The following is a 24,457-nucleotide window of genomic DNA, read 5'->3' as shown; positions in this document are numbered from 1 at the left end:
CTTGAGTTCAAAACTGTAATTAGATGCCAAAAAATTAAAGGATGACGAAGCTATAAATTAAAGAAAAACAAAAGAAAAAACATCAGTAACAATAAACATACTAAGAACTATTCTACTGAGCCTTATGAACTATTCTACTAAGCATTATGCTACGGAAAAAAAGATCTTCTGTAATCAGAAAGAAATAACGTAATAAACACAACAAGTTTTACGCATCGAGGGCCCGGCATGGCCACGTGGTTAAGGCACTGGACTCGTGATCTGAGAGTCACGGGTTCGAATCACCGTTTCACCAAACATGCTCGCCCTTTCAGACGTGGGGGCGTTATAATAAGTTATAATAAGAGTAGTTCAAGAGTTAACGGTGGGTGGTGATGACTAGTTGCCTTCCTTCCCTCTAGTCTTACAATGCTAAATTTGGGACGGCTAGCGCAGATAGCCCTTGAGTAGTTTTGCGCGAAATTCAAAATAAACAAACAATAATGTATCGTTATGACTGATGATAAGATAAATAACTATATTGATATGACCTATTTTCACTATTCCTGTTCAGTACTGCATTGTTTTGTTTCTTAGGAATTTCGCGCAAATCTGCACGAGGGATATTTATACTAATGGTCCCTAATATATCAGGGTAAGACAAAATGAAGGTAGCTTAACACCAACTATTGGACTACTCTTTTCCCAATAAAAAGTGGGATAGACCATAACTTTAAAACACCCCCACGGCTGAAAGAACGAGCATATTTAGCGCGACGGGGATTCGAACTTGCGCCCTTCGAATTACGAGTCGAGTGCCTTAATCACCTGGCCATGCCAGACTTAGCAGTTAATGAGTCTCAATTGTTTGTTGTCAAGCACAGTGCTATAGAAGGTGTTATCTGTGCCATGCCCATTACAAGTATCTAAATCCAATTTTTTATGTCTTCACTCTTACTGCTGCACAAATGGAGGAGGGGACAAATATGTCTTAACACTATAATTAAATACTAAAAACTTAATAATTACATGAGCAACACCATTTGTGCCTTGAAATGAAATTACATTGATTTTCATCACTGGTATTATTACGGTTGAATTCTGTGTTTATTTAATACATGTTTAGTACTCCAGGTGGTATTAGAATACGATCTTATATAGAAAGACGTTTCAGTTGAAATTATCAACCAGTCCTAATTTTCCAGTTGAACTGTTGTTGATGTCACTCGTAGATTAACGATATAATTTTATTGATGACAAATATTTACCTGCCATTACATCTAACCGATTTTAGCTCAAAAGATGAAAAAATTCATTGACTTCTGTATCAAACTGGTTTGAAAGATTTGCTTTAATAACACTCTTACTGACAAAAGTGATGTTGCAGTTTCATTTTCGTAGTAATAATAGTTCTAAGTTTAATTTTCATGTCAAAAGTGATGTTGCAGTTTCATTTTCGTAGTAATAGTAGTCCTAAGTTTAATTTTTATTTGAAAAGTGATATTGCAGTTTCATTCTCGTAGTAATAATAGTCCTAAGTTTAATTTTCATTTCAAAAGTAATGTTGGAGTTTAATTTTCGTAGTAATAGTAGTCCTAAGTTTAATTTTCATTTCAAAAGTAATGTTGGAGTTTCATTTTCGTAGTAATAGTAGCCTTAAGTTTAATTTTTATTTGAAAAGTAATGTTGCAGTTTCATTTTCGTAGTAATAACAGTTCTAAGTTTAATTTTCATGTCAAAAGTGATGTTGCAGTTTCATTTTCGTGGTAATAGTAGTCTTAAGTTTAATTTTTATTTGAAAAGTGATATTGCAGTTTCACTCTCGTAGTAATAATAGTCCTAAGTTTAATTTTCGTAGTAATAGTAGTCCTAAGTTTAATTTTCATTTCAAAAATAATGTTGGAGTTTCATTTTCGTAGTAATAGTAGTCCTAAGTTTAATTTTTATGTGAAAAGTGATGTTGCAGTTTCATTTTCGTAGTAATAATAGTTCTAAGTTTAATTTTCATGTCAAAAGTGATGTTGCAGTTTCATTTTCGTAGTAATAGTAGTCCTAAGATTAATTTTTATTTGAAAAATGATGTTGCAGTTTCATTTTCGTGGTAATAGTAGTCTTAAGTTTAATTTTTATTTGAAAAGTGATATTGCAGTTTCATTCTCGTAGTAATAATAGTCCTAAGTTTAATTTTCATTTCAAAAGTAATGTTGGAGTTTAATTTTCGTAGTAATAGTAGTCCTAAGTTTAATTTTCATTTCAAAAGTAATGTTGGAGTTTCATTTTCGTAGTAATAGTAGCCTTAAGTTTAATTTTCATTTCAAAAGTAATGTTGGAGTTTCATTTTCGTAGTAATAGTAGCCTTAAGTTTAATTTTTATTTGAAAAGTAATGTTGCAGTTTCATTTTCGTAGTAATAACAGTTCTAAGTTTAATTTTCATGTCAAAAGTGATGTTGCAGTTTCATTTTCGTGGTAATAGTAGTCTTAAGTTTAATTTTTATTTGAAAAGTGATATTGCAGTTTCACTCTCGCAGTAATAATAGTCCTAAGTTTAATTTTCATTTCAAAAGTAATGTTGGAGTTTAATTTTCGTAGTAATAGTAGTCCTAAGTTTAATTTTCATTTCAAAAGTAATGTTGGAGTTTCATTTTCGTAGTAATAGTAGCCTTAAGTTTAATTTTTATTTGAAAAGTAATGTTGCAGTTTCATTTTCGTAGTAATAACAGTTCTAAGTTTAATTTTCATGTCAAAAGTGATGTTGCAGTTTCATTTTCGTAGTAATAGTAGTCCTAAGATTAATTTTTATTTGAAAAATGATGTTGGAGTTTAATTTTCGTAGTAATAGTAGTCCTAAGTTTAATTTTCATTTCAAAGTAATGTTGGAGTTTTATTTTCGTAGTAATAGTAGCCTTAAGTTTAATTTTTTATTTGAAAAGTAATGTTGCAGTTTCATTTTCGTAGTAATAACAGTTCTAAGTTTAATTTTCATGTCAAAAGTGATGTTGCAGTTTCATTTTCGTAGTAATAGTAGTCCTAAGATTAATTTTTATTTGAAAAGTAATGTTGGAGTTTAATTTTCGTAGTAATAGTAGTCCTAAGTTTAATTTTCATTTCAAAAGTAATGTTGGAGTTTCATTTTCGTAGTAATAGTAGCCTTAAGTTTAATTTTTATTTGAAAAGTAATGTTGCAGTTTCATTTTCGTAGTAATAACAGTTCTAAGTTTAATTTTCATGTCAAAAGTGATGTTGCAGTTTCATTTTCGTGGTAATAGTAGTCCTAAGTTTAATTTTTATTTGAAAAGTGATGTTGCAGTTTCATTCTCGTAGTAATAATAGTCCTAAGTTTAATTTTCATTTCAAAAGTAATGTTGGAGTTTCATTTTCGTAGTAATAGTAGTCCTAAGTTTAATTTTTATGTGAAAAGTGATGTTGCAGTTTCATTTTCGTAGTAATAGTAATCCTAAGTTTCATTTTCATTTCAAAAGTATGTTGCAGTTTCATTTTCATAGTAATAGTAGTGCTAAGTTTAATTTTTTATTTGAAAAGTGATGTTGCAATTTTGATTTTAGTAGTAGCTAATTTTCATTTTCATTTTTAAAATAATGTAATGTTGGAGTTTCGTTTCAGTAGTAATAGTAGTGCTAATTTTAATTTTCATTTGAAAAGTAATGTTAGAGTTTCATTTTCATGGCAACGGTAGTGTCTACGAATAGCTGTACGTGGTTATGGACTAATAGATGAAAGCAGCTAACTATTCAACAGCGACAAACTGTCATGTCTTATGCTATTTCTGTCTGATTGAATAGTACAACTTTACCCTAACGCTTATAGTGTACCCACGAACCCAAAATACGTAGCACGTTAAGACATCAATAGGTTGTTTATGCACGGTAAATATTAGGCTAAATTCTCTCATCTTTCACCGACTTTTATGTTTTTAATCGCAGCATAAAGGCTCATACAATGGCTCTGAAGTTGTTCTTTTTTAATCTAGTATAAAATATTAGCTCATAGCTCCGTCGTCTCTTGAATTATTTGTGAACTAATTACAGTTTTGGTTTCAGGAGGTAAAACTCTTCAGATTGATATATTTGATCATTCCTAAAGTCTCACAAATTAATTTACTCTAATCCAGTCGAAAAGAATTTTAATTTGAGTGTAGACAGGTAGAGAACGTGATGAGTAATAAAACTGAATCGGAAATATGCGCTCCCCATGCTTGGTATGATGGAGTCATGAGCTAAAAGATGTTACTTGAAAAAAACAACATCTTCAATAAAAGTGTGTCGTTCTATGAACTGTCATCCGGCGACTAAAAAGAAAGAAATAATATGTTAGAAAGTTTTGAAAAACTTGTCTCAAAATTGAGTTTAATAAACTTGCAGCATATTACCAAGTTTCAGAAGAAAAAAAAAAAAAGATATTTCTCCTAGTGGTACGTCTTCGAACTACAAACGCTAGAAAGCGAGTTTCGTTCGCTATGATGGGTACAGCACAGTTAGCCCATTTCTTAGATTTGTGCTTAACTACAAATAAAAAGAAAACCAGAAAATGTAGTATTACTGAAATAAGATTCGAAAAAATCAAACAGTTTTATGTCTTAGAACAAGAAGTGTTTAGTGTGTCAACTTTATTAGAAAATCCTTTACAGGTTATTAACGTATCAGCGAAGAAAGGGAACTGTCACGAGGTTTAAGATTGAAATTAATAACATTCCAAAAGTCATGAAAGTTTCTATGTAATGAAACATAACTTTTGGACAATTATTAATGCCCCCCCCCCCTAGTACAGCGGTAAATCTACGAATTTACAATGCTAAAATCAGGAGGTTTGATTTCCCTCGGCGGGCTCAGCAGATAGCTCGCTATGGCTTTGCTACAAGAAAACACACACACAATTATTAAACTAGTAATATCCACAAGGCATTATAAACGTAGTGCTTGTTTATGTTTTTTTTTTCTGGTTGGTATGTATGCTAAGGAGAATTATAGGTTGCCTCTGGTACATTTAGTTGGTCAGTGAATTGTTGCGAATTAACTCTTCCTAGCATATAAAACTTTTTTTTTGACTAAAAAGACCTAAAATGGCCCTGTGTGTCATTTATTTTAATACTGTTTTTTTTTTGCTTCTAATTACTCGTAGTGAGCAACGTGTGGAGTCAGGTGTAACCTTTAGAATTTATTGGTAGTTTTTAAAGATAGAGAAAAAAGGAGTTTTGGGGCATAAGGGCAGGGGCTTGAGCCTACCCAATCGCACCACTATGCACACCACTAACTCACATTCATTTAAGGTCCGGCATGGCCGGCCAGGTGGTTAAGGCACTCGATTCGTTATCCGAGGATCGCGGTTTCAAATCCCCGTCGCACCAAACATGCTTTCCCTTTCAGCCGTGGGGGCATTATAATGTGACGGCCAATCCCACTATTCATTGGTGAAAAAAGCCCAAGAGTTGGCGGTGGGTGGTGATGACTAGCTGCTTTCCCTCTGGTCTTACACTGCTAACTTAGGGACGGTTAGCGCAGATAGCCTTCGTGTAGCTTTGCGCGAAATTCAAAAACAAACCACATCCATTTAAACCAAATAATGCCAAAATTATCAATACAGTCACTAAATGTTTAGACTTAGCGTTCTCAGATTGTTATAGTTTTCACCTTAACGAGTTTCGTGTGTTTTAGCGTTATCAGTCTTCAGACTTCCCGCTTGGCCACTGAGCGGGGATCCTAAAAAGTTACAGAAACTCATATAAGATATAGAATTTGGAGATTTGAAACACGTAACTTCATTAAACACACATAAAAAATGTTTTACAGGAAAATCTCGAACACTAAATTTAAGAAACTGAACCCCAATCGAACAGAGTTGAGAGGGGAAAGTTTACAAAAGTTTCTTTAGAGAATTCCAGTGAAGCATGGGTATCTGAAACGATTTATAAATGACCAAACCAAACCAGTACATTCATATCGTGGAATATTTTACAGATTACCTAAAAGGCACAAAGCAAATTGTACTTTAAGACCGGTTGCATCATAAATCAGCGCCCTCTTTTTCTTTTTCTTTTTAGAAACAAAATAAATAAATAAGAAAGATTTCACTCACGTAACAAAGCATTTAATAGGCAGTACACGTTTTAAGATACAAGTAAACTGGTTCGAGATTAAACGGAAGAATAAAACTGTACATACAACTCCAGGTTGTGCCTGTATCATGTTTTCTGAAGAACATTTGTTTGGTGTTATGTCGTTGACTTGACCTCTTCGTCTAGCTTGCGGTTAAAAAATCATAAGAGTAAGTTAAATTAGGTTATTGTAACCCAGCGTGGTTATTTCGTGTCCCTTAAGTGCGTTTGGTACAAATTAAACTGTTTAGAAGTTAGGGTTAACACTATATTAATAATAATGAACTGAAAATGACTGTATAGATGTAAAAATGACGTCGATATCAGATAATCAGAATAAGGAGAAACTACTAAACAAAAATAATTTTAACAATAAGTTTATTTGTGGGCGTCACTGTACGCTTATAATATTCCCTCTCTTGCTATGGGTCCCTAGTGGCACAGTGGTATGTCTGCGGACTTCTACCGATAGAAATCGGGTTTCAATAACAATGGTGGAAAGAGCATAGACAGCCCTTTGTGTAGCTCCTTGGTCAGTAACAATCAATAAGAATAACTCATGCTATTCTTCTGTTAACCGAGCGTGTCTGGTGCGGGTATCCAATGGAAGGAAAGGAGTGGAAAATTGAGTTTTATTTTCCATTCAGAAGACGTTTCTTCCTTTGTTGGGAATGCCCAGGACACAAATGTTTAGCTCAAAGTTTTTAAAACGTTTTGTTAACTACATAGGCTAATATTCATATTGAATATAATATTCATATAAATAGATATATATGTATATGCACACACATCAAACATACATATTGTTCAGGGAAGTAATTAATAAAAATGCAACAAGATCAAAATATCTTTAAAATATTAAAAACATATATTTATTACTGTTAATTTACAACAAATAAATAAAAAATGTTTACACATACGTTTCAGTAGCCTCCCAGTGGATCAGCAGTGAGTATGTGGGCTTATAACTCTAAAAATTGTGTTTCGACACCGCGATGGGCACAGCATATATAGCCCATCATTTAAATATGTGCCTAACAACAACAAAACTTGCTTCATGAAACGCGCGGGATAAACGTATAAAACTATATATTTTTTTTAAGTTTCCAAAAATGAGAGGCCCGGTATGGCCAGGTGGTTAAGGCAATCGACTCGTAATCTGAGGGTTGCGAGTTCGAATCCCAGTCACACCAAACATGTTTGCCCTTTCAGCCGTGGAGGCGCTATAATGACGGCCAATCCCACTATTCGTTGGTAAAAGAGTAGCTCAAGAGTTGGCGGTACATGGTGATGAGTAGCTGCCTTCCATCTAGTCTTACACTGCTAAATTAGGGACGGCTAGCGCAGATAGCCCTCGAGTAGCTTTGCGCGAAATTCATAAACAAAATAAACAAAAATTGCAACTAAAACAGTCATAACCTCGAAAAAAGTGGTTAAATACTAAAGCTAATAAAAAGAAATTCTGATTATAAATGAAGGAAAAGAAGAGCGGGTGTGTGGAACATTGAGGAACTGAAAGCGCCCTCGTTTTACGTTTGTACACCGTGAGGAATCAAACAAAATTAACACATTGTCAACTGAAGAAAAATAATGCAGCTTGAAGACTCCATTGGTACAATCTGTTATTATGCAGGTCTAGAAAAAAAAACAACGACAAAAACACAGCTTGTTTTGAAAATGACGAAGTAAAAAGTGTATTTAATTTTGGTGATGTAGTTAAATGGTCAAAGTTCGACTCAGAGGTCTGATAACTCCTGATCAAAATTCTGAAGAATGTATTACATATAGTAACTTGTTAATGAAACACATATCAAGGCAGTGGATACAATACTAATATTGGTTTAACAGCAAAGCCACAATGGGCTATCTGTGCTGTGCTCACCACGAGTATCAAAAACCCGTTTGTAGCGGTGCGAGATCTCAGAGTTATTGGTGAATCACCAAGGAAGAAGATCAAAGGACTATAAAAGCGTGGAAACACTTTTTAAGTGAGCATGAAAAGCCAGTAGATCATCTGGAGGAGTTTTAGTTGTGAAAAAAGTTAGAGCCTCGAGAGAATAATCAACCAAATAATCGATATATGAAAGTCTGTATCTGGTTGTAGAAGAGACAAAACATTTACAAGATGAATATCTTCAACCGGTGAAAGGAAAATTTTCTGATTTAGGCAATGTTTAGTCTTGTTCCACCATGTCGTGAAATAAGGTCCTAGAAGAATTACCAGAATAAAATAATTCACAATCAACTGATTCAGTTGCTGTCCAACCTAATAAAACGTTATGTGTTGGTTGATACATAAGCCACATAAAACTGGTCATTTGCTTCATAAAAGGTACTAAAGGATCAAATTATGAGGTTTCCTGAAGTTTTTGTTGCTGAAAGACATAAGCTCGCCAACATAATCAAAGTTGTTCTGAGTAACATTTAGAAAGAAACATTACCATTTATAATGAAGACATTTAGAATACGCACGAAACAAGGGTAGGAAAGCATGAAAAACTAGAAAATGGTCTCTTCCTATTCCAAGATTTAGGGATGGAAAATATTGCCAATACGACAGGTTTAAACAATGGTCTTTTTCTCATACCAAACCAACATACGTATACAATAAAAGACTGTACTAACTTATAAACCTACTGAGATGAACAAAGTACAGAAAGAAAGACCATACTTACTTGTAAAGAGCTTAAGTATAGAAAAAGGGTTGATCAAAAGAGGTGACCAACTTATAAAACACAAAAATACGGACAATATAGACAGATAGTTTACTCTCTCACAAAGCACTAATCTATAAATAACATACAAAATGAAAGGGTTTACTGGCCTATGAAGCGCTCAAGTGTAGACAAAGTTTTGAGTAAAAGAGTTTGTTTGTTTATTTATAATTAAACACGAAGCTACACAATGGGCTATCTATGTTCTGCTCACTACAGGTATCGAAACCCGATTTCTTGTGGTGTGAGTCCATAGACATACTGCTCTAACATTGAGAGGCGAGTAAACGAGTCTACTTTGAAAATAAGTCACAGGATGTTTGTTTATACTTCATAAGCACACCCTTTCACTTCATACTTTATCTATGCTTTAATGTTTTATAAACTGTGTAAGATACTGGTGGTTATCTAGAGGTTAAGAAATGCTAGTTCTAGCCAATTTTTTTATGACACAGATTGAATCACAAGCGATCAATTCAGCCTTACATACACCAATATACTGGCACAGATATATTGATGATACAACTGCTGGGTTCACATCTACAGAACACACACTTAGTTTTTTCAACCACGTTAAATCGATACACCCTAACATTATGTTCACCTGTGAACAGGAAAAAACTAACCAAACAGCATTTCTTAACCTCAAGATCACAAGAACTGATACACAATTCAAAACAGAAATCTAGAGTAAAATCGCCCATACGGGATTACAAACACAGCCACAAAACTATGCTCAACCGATAAAAATTAACGATGAAATCAACAAAATAAAACAACTCTTCCTCAACATCAACAAATTTCCTCCAAAAACCGTTGAAAAAAGGATACGCATACATTCAGATCAACAACAAACAAATAATAATAAATCCTAAGATACAACAAACTACAAAACCTTACACCGTATCTTCCCGACATCAGCGAAAAAATAACCAACATTTGGAAAAAAAAAACTTATAACAAAACACAACATTCCAGTAAACACCAAATTTATTCAAAAACCAGGTACAAAACTAAACCCATACTATATAAAAACTACACTGAGAAACACAACACCAACACTATTTATAAAATACAATGCAACAACTGCCACGACTTCTATATTGGAAAAACAAGCAGAAAAATGGAAATCAGATTCAAAGAACAAAAAAAAAAAAACACAAACACCTTCACACGTTTTTGAACACTGCAAATCAAATAAACACAACATAGCCATATAAGATACCCAGATACTAAGTAGGGAAATAAATGTAAATAAACGTAACATCAAAGAAACTCTACTTATACAACAACTAAAACCAAAATGAAACCAATATAAAGGAACATTTTTATACCCGTACTAATTAATAACCTAACATCAACTGCAATCCTGTACCCGGGAACGGTCGGTTATACTCTCTCTTTGTTAACCTGAAGATGACCTATGAAGGACAAAACGCTGTTCTCTGCTTATCATAAAAAGTGTTGAAACCCATACCAGCCGTTCTGAGATACACTGATATAAATTGTGTAAGCTACCGGTGGTTTGGATACAAAGTTATTAAATGATTTGATATAAATTGTGTAAACTATTGGTGGTCTAGATACAGACGTCATCAATTACATGGTGCCAATAATACAAATTGCCATTAATTTGTATATAGATATAAATGTAGTTCAGATGTAAAGATGTATAATCGTGCGATTACACGAGGGCTATCTGCACTAGCTGTCCCTAAATTAGCAGTGTAAGACTAGAGGGAAGGCAACTAGTTATCACCACCCACCGCCAACTCTTGGGCTACTCTTTTTTCAACGAATAGTGAAATTGATCGTCACATTATAACGCCCCCACGGCTGAAAGGGCGAGCACTTTGGTGCGATGGGAATTTGAACCCGCGACCCTCAGTAAAAGATTTTTACTGAAAAAAGGTTTTTAATAACTCCAGTTTCTCAGTACTATATTTATAAACTACGGCCATGATGTTATAAAAATACGTAGGTTCAAGAAGTATTGATACAAATGTAATACAAACGTTATAATCAGAGCGCTTTCAAAAGCGATCGGGTTATATATGAGGTTTGTATTTCATTTCTTGAACCTACTTCAATAAAATATAATCAACATCTCCCACATTGTCATGTTGATGTTGTGAGGAGAGAAGTTTTATTTAACTTTCATGATGTGTTGTAAAGAAATGGTTTCTGTAAATACTATAGTTATTTCTCTAACTGTCTGAATCCCAGATGCAACAGGTGAATATTTTTATGAATGTTTGTGTGTGGTAACTGTCAACAGATGGCGCTACACTAAATTTCGATCACGTACCTAGACACATTGAAGTATATCCACACACACTACGTTCATTATAGTAAGATTATGCACCCACAATAAGATCTTAGGGTGACGAGCGCAATTTTGAAGCAATGGTAATCTAGCCATGGATCCTGAGATTCGCAGTTCCACACACTAAGCACTAAACCACGCGTAATCTGTACTGTACCAGATATGTCACAATGATGAAATACCAAGTTGTGGTGTATTTTTGTTGTGAATCCCATTTTTAAACGTTTCATACTTGTTCAAAGTACATACATAAAATTCCTTTTACAAATTATTATGTATATACTTTAAACTTATACTGAGGTCAGAACAATATACGATAGCAAAATAAATGTAACCCTTTTGTTGCATGATTTTTCCAATTATATTTAGGTAAACGTAATTTTATCAATAATAATTACTGCATAATTACATTTATGAAGAAAATTTTCAAGTTAATTTGGTCGTAATTATGTATTATTGAGGTAAATTTATTGGGATATTTAAGCTAATATGTTTAGGGTTGTTACTACAAAAACTTAGACATTAATGTTGATTAGTAAAAGGCAAACATTCTTCTGTTTTCAGTAATGATAATTATTAGATTAAAAGAAATAATAGATTTTTCCTGTATCATGGTCCTTAGTATACTGGACACTTTTTTAAAATTTTTTTTAAATATTCCGTACAGATTAAAATAAACCTCCACTTAAAGAAAGTTATCTGTTTAACTTGAAACCATCAACCCACCAATGAACACAGCTATCCAGCTACACCTTTCTTACATTCATGCTTATAAAGATAATAATGCATTGTTTCGCCAGTTTGTAGCTTCGTTGTTAACGATATTTTCGACCGTAAACCCAATACTATCTCTTAAGGCTCGATCAACTTGAGAAATGTAGGTTAGTCCTAAATCCATATACTAAGCTTACAATGCAAAATGATCTTTGTTTGTTTGTTTCTTGTCAAGCATGAAATAGCTGTACTCTGCTCACCGCAGGTATTGAAACCCGATCTTTGACGTTATAAACCCTCAGACTTATTTTCACTGAGCCACCTGGGACTAATAATCTTTATAACAAAACTACAATAATAACAACTATACATCTATAATTCCAAGATGAAAACAATAAAAATGAATCATCTGGGTGATTTAAATAAGTAACGCAATTTTCTTGATATACATTAATGAAAAATTTAATATACTTGCATATCAAAACATCACACAACTAGAATGGTACAGCGTCATTTTACATGAGTGTGTTGGTCGGGCTATTATGCTTTTTTTTTTAAAATTGTATACCTTTTATAGACAATGCTCCATCTAAAACGCCAGTATTTGTTTTTAATCAAACAAATTGTAAACAAAAGAAATAAAAGCGAAACAAAAGTACTTTATTCTTCACATGGTTAAATGTTAATTATTCATGATCTTTTCTCTTCCCCTTTTACGACCTTAATCCCTACTACTTTTGGGTCGGAGAGTATGTTTTGTAAGCTAAGAAGTTTTACACCTATTGGCTGGATGGACCATTAGGTAACCATGTAGGAACAACGTGTTCGGAGACGTGCATTCGTAATTTCCGAACTTAACCATCAGGCCCTTCATGTTAAAACTATGAAATGTTCTGTTTTATCCTGAACATTATGCACTGCTAGAACAGGTCTGAAAAGTTTTATTCACCATCCTTGCGTACGTTTAATTCTGGAGTCACGTGGTATGTCTTAAAATTCTGAAATTGCCAGTGCTCCTAGGCCTCGTTTAACAGAAGCAAGAAAAATGGTGCAAGTTTTCTTTTTATGAGTTGTTTGAACTGTGAAGAGGAAAGTTGAGTGTACACAGTTTTAACAAATTTGGTATGTCATAACTGTACAATCCATTTTTAAATGATTTTCAAAATAAATGAGTTTATTATTCGCATCAAAGGAAAAATAAGTCCTAAAAGTAAGCACGTTAAATACTGTAGTGAACGGCTACGTGGGTTTTACTTCACGCACAAATTTTATTAAACACCTTATAGCCCTAGCGGCACGAAGCAAGGTGATACTGCGTCTACCTAACAAAAGCATGCATCTAACTGATGTTTAGTTGTATAAAGTACTTATACACTTATAATTTTGAAAAAAATCAGTTTAGAAATAGTGTCGTCCGATGTTACTGTTATTTCTAGGTTTTTCCCACATATTGCTACGGGTAAGATATTTTCCAATCCCGTGTTATCTCCTCGATAATTTGTGTAATATAAATTTCCTGACCTGTATTTTACTTCTGTGCCCGAGATGGTTCTCTTTAAAGGTCTAGTTTAATAGCAATAATTATAGTGTAAGCGCTTTGGGGTGATGTAATATCGAAATAAAATTACTTGAAATCTATAAAAAAATGCTCGAGTCAATACCTATGTCCAAATTTTGCTTTACCTCAAACACTAAATATCGTGTCATAAACAGCGAAATAAATGGATATTATATTACTAAATGTTACATCAATTTAGTCTGCTAATTAATGTAAGAATCACAGCTGAATTACACCGGACAAAATGTGATGTAACTTAGGAGCTAAGATAAACGTACATAAATTGATGTAGTGTTAGCATTGCCAAGTTGATTTATTTTTCTGTATTAATGAGATAACGCCTACATTTTAGGTTAAAGCAGAATTTCGGCTTTTTTTTTTTTTTCTTTTGGTTCGTTCACTAATTTTTGAATGGATAGCAATATCTGTTAGAACAAGAAATTAAGCCCGGAATGAAAAACATCAAGTTGCTAGGTTAGTCCTAGTTTCACCTGACTCGTGGTTAAAATTTATCTACCCTGCAAGCTAAACTAAATAGGTAACTTTTAAATGGTGATGGATTGGTGCGTATATGATATTTCATCGTTCTCTATACGATGGTTGGTTATTGCTTCAACCCTAAAACGAAAGGTTATTACTGTATCACAACAGTGAATCGTAGGCAAAGCCTAAACCATTGTAGGTCTAAGTACCAGTTACAACTGATCAGACAGGATATTTCTAACGTTTTACGTGTTTTGTCACTGTAGTTATTTTATTACTTCCAGTATTCTGTAACCTGTCTTTTACCAAGTCTTTCACATAAAATAACACCGGTATTATACAACAAAGTCCTTTATATAAGATAGCACCAGAATTATACAACCAAGTCCTTCATATAAAATAGCACCAGAATTATACAACCAAGTTCACATAAAATAACACCAGAATTATACAACCAAGTCCTTCATATAAAATAGCACCATAATGTACTACTAAGTCCTGCATATAAAGTAACACTAGAATCGTACTATCAACTCCTTCCCACCAGATTGTTGTTAAGTAAAGAGTGTTAATATTTGTTTTTACATTTCTTTACACGAGACCTCAATGTTTCAATTATAATTTTGATCTTATCTGTTTTTTCAGGCACGAATGATGTCTTTCAGAAACTTAAAGTATATAAACGCTAGGCAACCATGTAAGTACCACTCCATCTGAACTATTAGAAGCAAATGTCTGTACATCATTATGAGATATTACGAAATCAGCAAGAGTACCTACTTTAGTCCAAGTACAAGAAACACTTTATAAACACCTGCACTTGGTACAAGTACTTAACAAATATTTGTCTTGAAAAATATCCATTGCTTCAAAGAGCGTCTAATGAATTATATTTCATTGTTATGTCAAGTTTATTATTTTTGTAGTTTGTTAATGACACTTATTTTAATAATCCATTTTCGCTTGAACTATCATAACGTAAGAATATTGAGTAAGCAAACCCGTTCTTATGGTTGTCAACTTTTTATAAAAACATTGTCTATAATCTGTCGAAAGTGGGCTTGTTGCTCACAATAAATGTAGGCTATATACAACAGACTTGACTCTCGCTGAACTGTTTATACAACAGATTTGTCTCCTGCTATACTGTTTATACAAATGGTTGTCTCTTGGTACACCGTTTATACAAACGCTTGTCTCTTGCTATACTGTTTATACAAACAGTCGTCTCTCGCTACACTGTTTGTACAACAGTTATAAGCTTTCACACTTTCAATGACGATAAAGACCATACCAGAAACACGAACTAAATATTTGTTTATAGAAGTTTACTTACATGTTTATGTAAATATTTGTTTACAGATGTTTACTTACATATTTATAAAAATATTTGTTTACAGAAGTTTACTTACATGTTTATATAAATATTTGTTTACAGAAGTTTACTTACATGTTTATATAAATATTTGTTTACAGAAGTTTACTTACATGTTTATATACATATTTGTTTACAGAATTTTACTTACATGTTTATATAAATATTTGTTTACAGAAGTTTACTTACATGTTTATATAAATATTTGTTTACAGAAGTTTACTTACATGTTTATATAAATATTTGTTTACAGAAGTTTACTTACATGTTTATATAAATATTTGTTTACAGAAGTTTACTTACATGTTTATATAAATATTTGTTTACAGAAGTTTACTTACATGTTTACCAGTTACACTCCATTCTTTCATGTTACGTATAAATTTAACTTTTAGCCATAAAATCACACTGGGGACCTTATTATTATTATTATTTACACATTGCTCCTAAATTAAGCGATCTCCATATTAAAGACAAGTAACAATAGTATTTCTAATATCTGTTTTCCTCGTTTGTCACACGTCGCGGCTCAGGAAGCCTTTGTTTAATAAGAAACATATAAAATTGTTCATTAACCAACTAGTTCGATTTTTACCATGTGGTACGTTACTACCTAACAAATAACACATAACAAATGTCTTGAATTCTTAATTTTAAAGTTGAAGATGAGATCCAGGTTCGTATCCGTTTTGTAAGGACACTTTCCAAACTATTGATGCAAAAAATTACTTGTGGTTCTAGGACTAAGTATAGGGTCACGAGCTACATAAACACATCACGAGAATTACAATTAATCCTGCTATTAACCGCAAGGTGTTCCTATGCATCTTACGTAGAAGATAGGTGATTTAACTCTATTTTTTTCTCGATTCTTTACACTGAGTGTTGTAACACGTACATACAGATATTTACTCAACATGATGAAGTAATGTGTATTTGGACTTGACCAATAGTAAAAGACATGAAAACAAGTTGATAATGCGATACCAATCGGAAAAGTAATTGAACATTTGCAGTATTCAAAACTGACCATATTGAAGTGATCAGTTCAGATAAAGCAACTTGAAGATAATAAAATAGCAGAAACTAGTAGCTGATGAAATTGAAGGAAAGGTATACTTTGAACAAGTTGTATAAAAAGGAAGTTTGAACGCTACTGTAACACAATACCTTCTACAAAGTAGTAACACAGGTTAAATGTGCTGTTTGTGTATTCACTTCCAAGATCACAACGTTTATATTGTGAACGTTATTTCTTCGAATAATTGATTAGCCAGATTGGATTTTTGTTATTTCGTCTATTTCAACCATTCGCACCACTATACACTAGCGTGTTTTCTGCCATTCGGTCAGTAGACATTAAAATGATGTCACATAGGGGACGCTTAACGTTACAACTTGCATTGTCATGACGTCAGTAAAATGTGCACATGCCATGAATCACGAGAAGAATTATTCACTATGAAGGCAACAATACAGCATGACACATGAACTTCAAAAGCAAGATATAAAAATATTCGTTATTCTTAATTTTGGTTTTATTTACCCTTGAAAGAGAACACTTTTGGTGACTCTGCAGAAATACATGTAGTATATTTGTACATACATGTGTATTTTAGGGTAGTATGTATTACATACAAATTGTATCCCAGTCGGATTACTTCTCATTTACTCTGAGCAGTCATTTTATTGTCGATAAAATACTCGACAACGATATTTTAATATGTATCTCGATAAGAGTTAATTTAAGTTTGCGCATGCATATATTTAAATGCTGTATATATGTTACATTTGTTCAGTACGACTGTTTACTTGTTTTTTACATGACAAATCTATTAGGTCTACCTGCTGCCGTCCATAATCAGAAGGAAGGCAAATGAGCAGCAATACCTACTGCCGAATGTGGGGTTACTCTAACAACGAATAATGGGTTTAGTCTTCACTTTATAACGCTCTCAAGCCTAAAATGGCAAACCTATTCGGCGAAGAATTTGGATCCTGTATCTTGAAGATAATGAACGCCCTATGTACCAGGCTGTGCTAAACCAGTGGTACTATTACGTATGAACATTGTATGTTTGTTTTGTAATTAAGCACAAAGCTATACAGTGGGCTATCTATGCTCTGCCCACGAGTATCTAAATCCTGTTTCTAGAGCGGTAAATCTGAAGATATACCGATGTGCCACTGTGTGGGAAGGGGGAATATTTTAAACTAATATTAAGTTCTAAATTCCATAAGCTGTAGGGCACACACTTTCCATTCCTCTGACTCAGAAATTGTTTGTTTTGAATTTCGCGCAAAGCTACTCGAGGGCTATGTGCGCTATTCGTTCCTAATTTAGCAGTGTGCTAGAGGAAAGACAGCTATTCATCACCATGTATCACCAACCCTTGGGTTACTGTTTTACCAATGAATAGTGGGATTGACCGTCAAATTATAACGCCCCACGGCTGCTAAATTAGGGGCAGCTAGCGCAGATAGGCCTCGTGTAGCTTTGCGCGAAATTCCAAAACAAACAAACTTCCTATATTCATTCGCATAGTATCAAATCACGAAGGAAACACTGCAACCTCGACCATAAGGTTCACCTTTATTAACCTTATCACAACCGCAAGGGTGACGTTTCTGTTACCCATTTTTATTTCTCACACTTAAAATGTATGAAGTTTGACACATACTTTGTAAATGATATGTAGCATGTGCTAAAAGTATACATAAAATGTCAACTCGGTTTAGTATCATATTTCAGTTTGCGAATTTTCGTAATCTTTCTTTATTTAAAAAACAAACATTACAATACGTAATGACGAGAAACCCACTTGAAGTAAAAATCTATCTCAAGACGGCTGGTATGGGTATTAAAACTTTTATTAAAATAAAATAACAAACGGTTGCAAATTCTCTTTGTTAACCTGAAGATGACCTAAAAAGGTCAAAACGTTCTCTATTTTATTTTAATATAAGTTTTAATACCCATACCAGCCGTCTTGAGATACAAACATTAACATATTTCCTTTCATTTTAGAGTTTCTGCATTGTTTTCATTGCATGTCTAAAATCGTATAAATGTATCAAGTATAGTTTTGTTCTTAATAAACCTGTAGTAATTATCTCCATCACTGAAAGTGGACGGACGTTATATTTTTATTACCCTGCGTGCGTATGTGTATTTATAGGCGAGACTATCGAAAATGGCTGAGTGGATTTGGAAGACAATTGGTAAACGGTTGAATTATGACCCAATTGAAAAGTTGGTTTTTGGAGGGTCAAAGTCAAACGTAAACGTGACAGCACGGTCGTGAAAAAAAAAACCCCAAAAACATGGAATGCAATTTTTCATACTATATTCACTCCATACACTAGTCAAAGTTGGTGGGTATATTTTATTCCTGTCTTGCCAAAAGTGGTCCGTTTTCGCTGATATATATGGACACATTTTGTTTTGTCGAGCTGCATGGAAAAGGTATGCAGGTTTGTTTGTTATTAATCAAAGAGCTACACAATGGTTTATTGTGTTGTGCCCATCACGAGCGGAGGTATGCCCTTCACTGAATGCCTATCTAGTTGTGTTTAAGTTACTCCAATAATGGCACACTTATGTTCATAGAAGCTGTAACATACAAGGAAAGTAACTGCTGAAAATTATGAGAAATAAATACAACTGAAGTTTGTTTTTAATATTATTGACTAGGAAGTTTCGTCTTATATATTCATCTAGTCCTAAGTTTGTTTATTTTCATAAATTATTTATATTTGTTACCTATCTTGGTTTATTAAAGCAGGTGTGTATGAGCGAAAATAATATAAAATAATAATGGTCAGTAAAAGTGGTGGATGGTAGAAAGGAAACAGACACTTCTACCCTAGGCCTACGCTGATGTAGGTGACATTGTTCCGACTGCATTTTTGGTTAAACTCGCTTTTTTGTACTCTGAACATTCTATAATCAAGGAGTTCTTGTACCGTTATGAGTTGTTTGAATACTAGCAATAAACATACTAATACTTATAGTTATGTGTCATACGAATGACTTGTCACAGAACTCCTAGCTCATGGTATTCACTAACCCTAAATGTTATTACCATAATATAATATCCCTATAGTATTAAAACAGACATAGTATAAGACATACAAATCATTATATACGAAAGCGCCATCTTTAAAAACAACAACAACAGGTTTATGGCTTGTTCCTAAGTTTTAAAAACTTCGAATTAAATTTATTCCTTCTCCATTCTGAGAAATTTCTTCACTTTATGCTGGCTAATTATCCTGCCAGCTAGACAAATAGCCTTCTGACTTTTCAACGAACTGACCAGATAAACAGCCATTTAACTTTTCTTGCGGTCTAACAGTCTCATAGTTAGCTAGACGAGTAGATAGGTCTATTATTTATTTTTCACATCACCAGTAATTCATTTTAAATATATATACATTTGTTCATCTTGAGTTCATACTCTGACGCGCCCCAGTGGCTCAAAAGTAAATCTAAAGATATATAGTGCTAAAAACCAGGCTTGGATACTCGTGGAGGGAAGAGCACATATAGCCTACTGTGCAGCTTTGTACTTAAGAGCAAAGCAAACTTACTACGATAAATGCGTTCTGGTTTGGTTTATTTTGAATTTCGCGCAAAGCTACTCGAGGGCTATCTGCGCTAGCCGTCCCTAATTTAGCAGCTAATCATCACGACCCACCGCTAACGCTTGGACTACTCTTTTATCAACGACTAGTGGAATTGACCATAACATTATAATTGCCCCATGGCTGAAAGGACGAACCTATTTAGTGTGATAGGAATTCGAACCTGAGATTCTCAGATTACAAGTTGAGAGCCTTAACAACTTGGCTATTACAGGCCTGATAAATTGGTCCAGTGACAAATAGAAAAATAAACAAATTTATTTATTCAAGGTTCACGACACTTTATTAAGCTGTTATTCGTTTTTCGTTTCGTAATTCATGTTTTAATTCACGCTAAATGACCAATACCAAATCGTTGTTATCTCTACTTTTTATATAACTGAATATTTTTCTTCGTTGTTTTTAAAAACCACGATATGCTAACTGTGCTATCTGCACCCGGAGTATGGGTTTGTTTGTTTGCTTTTTGAATTTCGCACAAAGCTACTGAAGATCTATCTGTGCTAGCCGTCCCTAATTTAGCAGTGTAAGACTAGAGGGAAGGCAGCTAGTCATCACCACTCGCCGCCAACTCTTGGGCTACTCTTTTACCAACTTTTTAATGTGATTGAGCGTAACATTATAACGCCCCCACGGCTGAAAGGGCGAGCATGTTTGGCGCGACAGAGATGCGAACCCGCGACCCTCAGATTAAGTCGCACACCTTAACACGTTTGGCCATGTCGGGCCCCTGAGTATGGGAATCCAATATTTCGTGTTTTAGCCCGCGATCGAAGGACGTAATTGTAAGTTGAACTCAGAATATAAGTTGCATTACGCACACTGCCAAAATATAAACACTTGCATTATACACTTATAGAATATAAATTAGACTTACACTATACACTGCCAGACTATAAATTACATTGGGCACAATTCCACAGTATAAATTCCACTACAATATACACTGCTATTTTAAAAGCATCCGGATTATAACTTCTTGAGTTCTCTTTCACATCCTCCTCTTTGTTTTTCCTGGGTATTTTTATTCTTGTTTAAGGTTCGTGATTTCTGTTTTCTTTAATTTTTGCAACGTGAAGGTTTCGTGTCTTCTGTATTACAGATTAAATTATGCGTTCCTTCATCCTTAATGCTTTTAGCAAAGAAAAAACAAATGGTCTGATAAAATTGTTTAAGAAATCTACTATTAGCCTGTACATCGTTTTACAAACAACGTAGGAGTCGTGGTTAAGAATAGTGTTTCTCAGTTTGCCCAGAGTGACTCGTCAATCCAGACCCAAAAGTCAACGTGTTCCATACGGTGTGACGGGGCTATCAACATAAAGTTTTGATGGAGTAGAACCTGTTTTTGATTAATAATTGTGGACAAGATCAAACCTCACCTCTTGAAATGGCGCTGTGCATTGAGATGGCAACATCCGAGACTTTAGCCAAACACTGTCGAGCACGCGCCTTTCGTTTACAATGCGAAAATGTACTTATGCCCATTATGTCTTTTATTCGTAGTTTTAGACAACGTAAGACTTTGTACCTGTGGCATATTAATATATATTGACGATCTTCGACGATTCACGAGAATTATACATGAAAACGTACAGCGTGAGCAGTAGGTCGGGTGGTTTTGCTGTGAAATCTACTTTTAGGGTTAAGTTTAAGCAGTATTACTTCTGGGTTTTTGTCGTTCTACTGGACAGGTGAACTATAGAGAAACTAACTACATCAGAATAGTTTCTCCAGTGTTAGTTTTCATAAAAAACGGAGAATCAGATAAGAAATGAATATTTGTCATACTGAGAACCAGAGGATATACAAAGTCAACTGTGAAAGTTTTCAGGTGTGACTCATCTTTTTCACAAGTATTAATCTACTAACTAGAAGGCATATTAATTAAGGCCACTCTTTGTAGGAGATCCAACCACTAAATAAGGTTTTATATGTTTTTTTTTAGATCGTGACGTCATTAAAAACGTTCAGCTAGAGAACAGGTCGACAATTAATTTTGTAGGGGTTTGGAAACTGAGGATGCATACCCACAGAAACGGCTCCTTAAATAGTTAAAACCTTGTTACTGGCCGATGCATACAAAATAGTAACAAATAATATATCTTATTTCTCTCTTCCACGAGACACATTTGGAAGTAAAGCCGTGCTGACGTCATTCATGTGTCTTGAAAGTATGTTTCTTTGTTTTGAATTTCGCGCAAAGCTACACGAGGACTATCTGCGCTAGCCGTCCCTAATTTAGCAGTGTAAGACTAGAGTGAAGGCATCTGTCTAGTCATCACCACCCACCGCCAACTCTTGGGCTACTCTTTTACTAACGAATAGTGGGATTTACCGTCACGTTATAACGACCCCAGGGCTGAAAAGGCGAGCATGTTTAGTGTGATGGGGATTCGAACCTGCGACCCTCGGATTATGAGTCGAGTGCTTTTACCACCTGGCCATACTGGCTTATCTTCAATGTATGAAATAGATCGTAACATATGTTACAAAACCATATTTGTGTCAATATAAACCATTGCACTAATTTACCTTATCTGTCATTATTATATTGGTTTCGAGCCCATTTTTAAGATGTTCATTGTATGTAATGTACGAGATGGTGACTAAAATATTTCAATATGTTTTTATCAAACATTTATGCTTTAGGTTTTATTTTTATCGTTGATTCTTCGTATAGAATATCTTTAAAGCACCAGAAATATTTGAGAAGTGTTTTAACAGCCTAAAAGAAATAACATTAACTCCAATCGAATATGTAACAGCGTGTTAAAATAACATACCTCGAATCGAATATGTAACAGCGTGTAAAAAATAACATACTTTCGTTCTAATATATAAAAATAATATACGTTCAATCGAATATGCAAAAATAACGTACTTTTAATCGAATATTTAACAGCGTGTAAAAAATAACATACCTTTAGTCGAATGCATAAAAATAACATACCTCTAATGGAATGCTTGAAAGCGTGTAAAAATAACATACCTCTAATGGAATGCTTGAAAGCGTGTAAAAATAACATACTTCCAATCGCAGCTTGTAAGAAATGAATAACATATCTCTAGTTACAAACAAAAATTGCTCAAAACACGAAGTCTTGAAAGAAGGAACCACTACCAGTTTTCCATGCAGTTTTTCCATACAGGCAGGACGGTAATCATGACAAAGTTGTCTGTCAATAAACCAGTTTGGACACTCGGTTTATAAAACAACACTTTTCTTTCTTTATGTTCTAATTAATTATGTCTAGAATTTATGAGAGCCTCCACAGTTTTAAAACCTTAAAAATTACGTTTTTTGATTTTAAACTTATTAGAATTTCAGAAGAAGAAGATTAAATCTTGAATCTGATTCAAAACGTTCAGGCTATAACTTGTCTTAATCTCTTGTTATTGAGAACGTCCCGTCCCACTAAGCCTAATTTGTACTTTGCCTAAGCTTGAACGTATAGCTTTAAGAATTAGGTCGGATGTCAGCGAGAAAGTTTTGTAACCTTGGTAACACCCAGCTTGTTTGACAGGGTTTTTGGAAGCCCATGATAATGCAAATCATTTCTTACTGAGAACGGGATAGATTACCATCTATCAGGCCACTTTTTATGATGATTCATGGAGTGGTAGCAGAGTCTAACAATGTGTTCTCGAGACGGCTGGTATGGGTATTAGCACTTTAACTACAATAAACGTATTTTAATTAAAGTACTAACACCTATATTAGCCGTCTTGAGAATACATTTTTACCGCAAGTAGGTTTCTCGTCATCACGAACAGCTCTGACTACCAACTAGATTGTTAAATTATGGTTTGTTTTGAATTTCGCGCACAGCTACACAAGGGCTGTCTGCGCTAGTCGTCCCTAATTTAGTAGTGTAAGACCAGAGGAAAAGCAGCTACTTATTACCACCCATCGTCAACTCTTGGTCTACTCTTTTACCAACGAAAAGTGGGATTAACATTCAAATTATAGCAACCCCAAGGCTGAAAGGGCGAGCATGTGTGGTGCGTCGGGGATTCGAACCTGCGACCCTCGGCTTACGAGTCGAGTGCCTTAAACACCTAACTATGCCAAGCCTGTTAAATTAATATGAAACAAGTGTTTAGGGTTACCGTTCTTATTAATCTCGTTCTCAACAACGATGTTAAGTTACAACAATTATTATGGTTAAAAAAAAAAACTAAGGAGGCTATTATTTCGGTTTGTTACAGTTTTAATCTCGTTATTAAATTTACACATGTTGTTTAAAGATATATTACCCTGTCATAAAAAAATATCTCTCACATTCTGAACACAAAATAATCCTATTATCCATCTTATTTTCGACATAATGGATAGGACCTGATCCTAACAAAAATGTTTTACCTACTAAATATGAGCTAAACCTATCTTGAAACTTATGTTCTACATACAGATTAGGAACTAGTCCTATAATAAAACGTCTACCAACAGAATGGAAACTAATCCTATTACAAAAAATAACTTTTACCTAGTGTATACAACCAAGCCTATTTTTAACCCAAACTCTTTACAAGGTGTGATTATGTGAA

At 33.9% G+C, this 24,457-nt stretch overlaps 1 protein-coding gene across 1 annotated transcript in view; it reads right to left on the bottom strand.

Annotated features, from left to right (window-relative positions):
• The window catches only part of LOC143239927 (mitochondrial S-adenosylmethionine carrier protein), a 72,302-nt gene extending 48,997 nt beyond the window's left edge, over positions 1–23,305 (bottom strand). The window contains exon 1 of the mRNA XM_076481590.1: positions 22,899–23,305. Coding sequence (XP_076337705.1) covers positions 22,899–23,054 — 156 coding nt within the window. The 5' untranslated portion in view covers positions 23,055–23,305. The remainder of the gene's footprint in view (positions 1–22,898) is intronic.
• Positions 23,306–24,457: the final 1,152 nt, after the last annotated feature.

This window comes from Tachypleus tridentatus, chromosome 13 (genome assembly GCF_004210375.1).
Source record: "Tachypleus tridentatus isolate NWPU-2018 chromosome 13, ASM421037v1, whole genome shotgun sequence".
Taxonomy (NCBI): domain Eukaryota; kingdom Metazoa; phylum Arthropoda; class Merostomata; order Xiphosura; family Limulidae; genus Tachypleus; species Tachypleus tridentatus.
The sequence above is the reverse complement of the archived record's forward strand: the minus strand, read 5'-3'. Positions and strand labels throughout refer to the sequence as shown.